Source organism: Aplysia californica, unplaced genomic scaffold (assembly GCF_000002075.1).
Source record: "Aplysia californica isolate F4 #8 unplaced genomic scaffold, AplCal3.0 scaffold00527, whole genome shotgun sequence".
Lineage (NCBI taxonomy): Eukaryota > Metazoa > Mollusca > Gastropoda > Aplysiida > Aplysiidae > Aplysia > Aplysia californica.
The window spans coordinates 504833-507332 of NW_004797797.1; the positions used below are offsets into that span (position 1 = coordinate 504833).

General features: G+C 40.3%; 1 protein-coding gene and 1 long non-coding RNA gene across 2 annotated transcripts in view; one reads left to right on the plus strand and one right to left on the minus strand.

The window, feature by feature from the left end:
* LOC106012838 overlaps positions 1-2500 on the minus strand; it is a gene marked incomplete in the record, with an annotated part of 62424 nt that overhangs the window by 14488 nt on the left and 45436 nt on the right.
* Positions 23-2500, plus strand: part of LOC101846026 (frizzled-4) — a 3571-nt gene continuing 1093 nt past the window's right edge. Inside the window, exons 1-2 of the mRNA XM_005106341.3 lie at positions 23-140; positions 1559-1668. Of these exons, the coding sequence (XP_005106398.1) occupies positions 68-140; positions 1559-1668 (183 nt within the window). The 5' untranslated portion in view covers positions 23-67. The remainder of the gene's footprint in view (positions 141-1558; positions 1669-2500) is intronic.

A 2500-nucleotide genomic window follows, 5' to 3' on the forward strand; every position in this document is an offset into this window, starting at 1 on the left:
CTCCCCCCTACACCCCCCTTCCCACCAGGCTCAAGTGTACCGTGAATTAGAGCACCTGTGGGCCTATATGGACCACTCCTGTTCCAAAAACACCCGGCTACTGGCCTGTTCTATGTACCTGCCCAAGTGCACGCGCCGAGGTGAGATGACATGGGATGGGATGGGATGAGATGAGAAGGGGTGGGGTGGGATGAGATGAGAAGGGGTGGGGTGGGATGAGATGGGATGGGATGAAATGGGAAGGGATGAGATGAGATGAGATGAAATGGGATGGGATTAGATGTTTAGCTTAGTTTTAGTAAGGCTTTACGCGCTCGCAACTGCATAAGGTCATATATGAGCGCCAAGGGGTGGTTGTCAACAGAGAAGTCTAAATTAAATGGGGAATCAGGCTTACTCTACTCACCTCTCTAGCTTCAACAGCACAAAGTCTGCTTCGACTATCAAGGCACCCCGGAAATAGCAGGTCACAAGAGAGTGACAAACATAAAAAAGAAGTAGATGGGAACTGACGACAGTAAGGACGAGGGGGAAAAAAGCAACATTTCCCCCTATGATGTTCCGGGACAATATGAGCATGACATTGATAAATCAGCCCATTTACCATTCTTCTGTGCCTAAGAACATGATAATATCCCCCCCTTTTGGGAATGGTCTGAAGACACTTCATTCAGTAGCACTGCCCTGGTTTTGTTTTTTTTGTTTGTTTGTTTTTTTGGAACTTTTTCTTGCTGTTGTTGCTGTTTAATGGGAAAAAGGAAAGGGGAGGGGGGGGGGGATGAAATAAGACCATAGTTATTTTGATTGAGTACAGAGAAACATATCAACCTAACAATGTTCATTAATTTAGAGACGGTTAACAAAAAAGACAGGCAGACAGATAGCGAGCTCAGATGAAAAGTTTAAGATGAAATGAGATAATAAGATGAGAAGAGATGGGATAGGATCTATTTTGTTGGTTCTTGGCGGTATGTATCGGCCGCTGCTTTTAGTTTAGTTTCAGTAAGTGTTTTACGGCACTTGCAACGTAATAAGGTCATATAAGTGTCGAAGATTAGAGGTGTTAGAAGAGAGTAACAAACATAAAAAAGAAGAAGGGGAGATAGAGACGATAGATTTTTTTTATAGGAAAGAAGGAGCAAACCCCACCAGAGCACCCGCCAACCACCCACTCTGCCCCTGGGTGATTTAAATATTTGTAGGGGCAGGGCGTGGGCCCTTTCAACACAACTAGATTATACAGGTGTCGAAGGTTAGGGGTGTTTCAAGAAAATAACAAAAAGCACAAAAAGGAGGTGGAAAGATAAGGACGATGGATGTTTGATTATCAAGGAGCAGACCACATCAGAAGACCTGTCAACCACCAGCGATAGGAGTGTAAAAATAAATTGAGTGTAAATGAATAAATAAATAAATAAAAACTGAATAAATAAATAAACAAATAAAATATATTTTAAAAATAAAAAATAAAAAAATAAATCAATGTGTATATAGATAAAATTGATTAAATAAATAAATAAATGAATAAATTAACGTTAAGTGGTGTTCACCCCCTCAGGTCCGCCCATCGGCCCGTGCAAAAGGACGTGCATGACCGCGCGGAGAAAGTGCGCCCGGCCCCTTAACCGGATGCTGGGTCTGACCTGGGGCGACAAGTTCAGCTGCCGGGTGAGACGTTCGTTTGTTTGTGTGTTTGTTAGTTTGTGTGTTTGTTAGTTTGTGTGTGTATTTGTTAGTTTGTGCTTGTTTGTGTGTTTGTTAGTTTGTGTGTTTGTTAGTTTGTGTTTGTGTGTGTGTGTTTGTTTGTTTGAGTGTTTGTTAGTTTGTGTTTGTGTGTGTTTGTTTTTTTGTTTGTTTGAGTGTTTGTTAGTTTGTGTTTGTGTGTGTTTGTTTGTTTGTGTGTTTGTTAGTTTGTGTTTGTGTGTGTTTGTTAGTTTGTGTGTGTGTTTGTTTGTTTGTTTGTTTGAGTGTTTGTTTGTTTGTTTGTTTCTTTGTTTGTTTGTTTATTTTAGTGATAGTTTTACGGTAAAAATATGTCATAATAGGTTAGAGAGATTAGAACTGTTTCCTTTGAGTTTTAATTACGGCACTTGAAACACAAAATAGGTCAAACCAGTTTTGACCATTACACCTGTTTTGTAAGAGTAAGAGTGTGGAAGCACCTCAAAGAGGTCACTTAAATGCAGAAAATTAGAGGTGTTACATGACAAGGGAATTTGTTAGCTGGTTTGTTTGCCTGTTTGTTTGTTTGTTTGTTTGTTTATGAGTATGAGAAAAGAGACGCAAATCGACACAATCATGGTTTGGTTATTTCGTGCTGGGAAAAATCAAAACAGACAGACAGGAAGACACAACAGAGATAAATAAAGTAAAGAAGTTACCACTAGGGCTGGGCGGCTAGGTTCCCGATTAATGAAAGCTAGGTGGAACCGTAGGAATCGACTCCGAACCCAATTAGGCTACTTACTTTCTAATAAAGTGATTTCTTCCGGTGGTTATC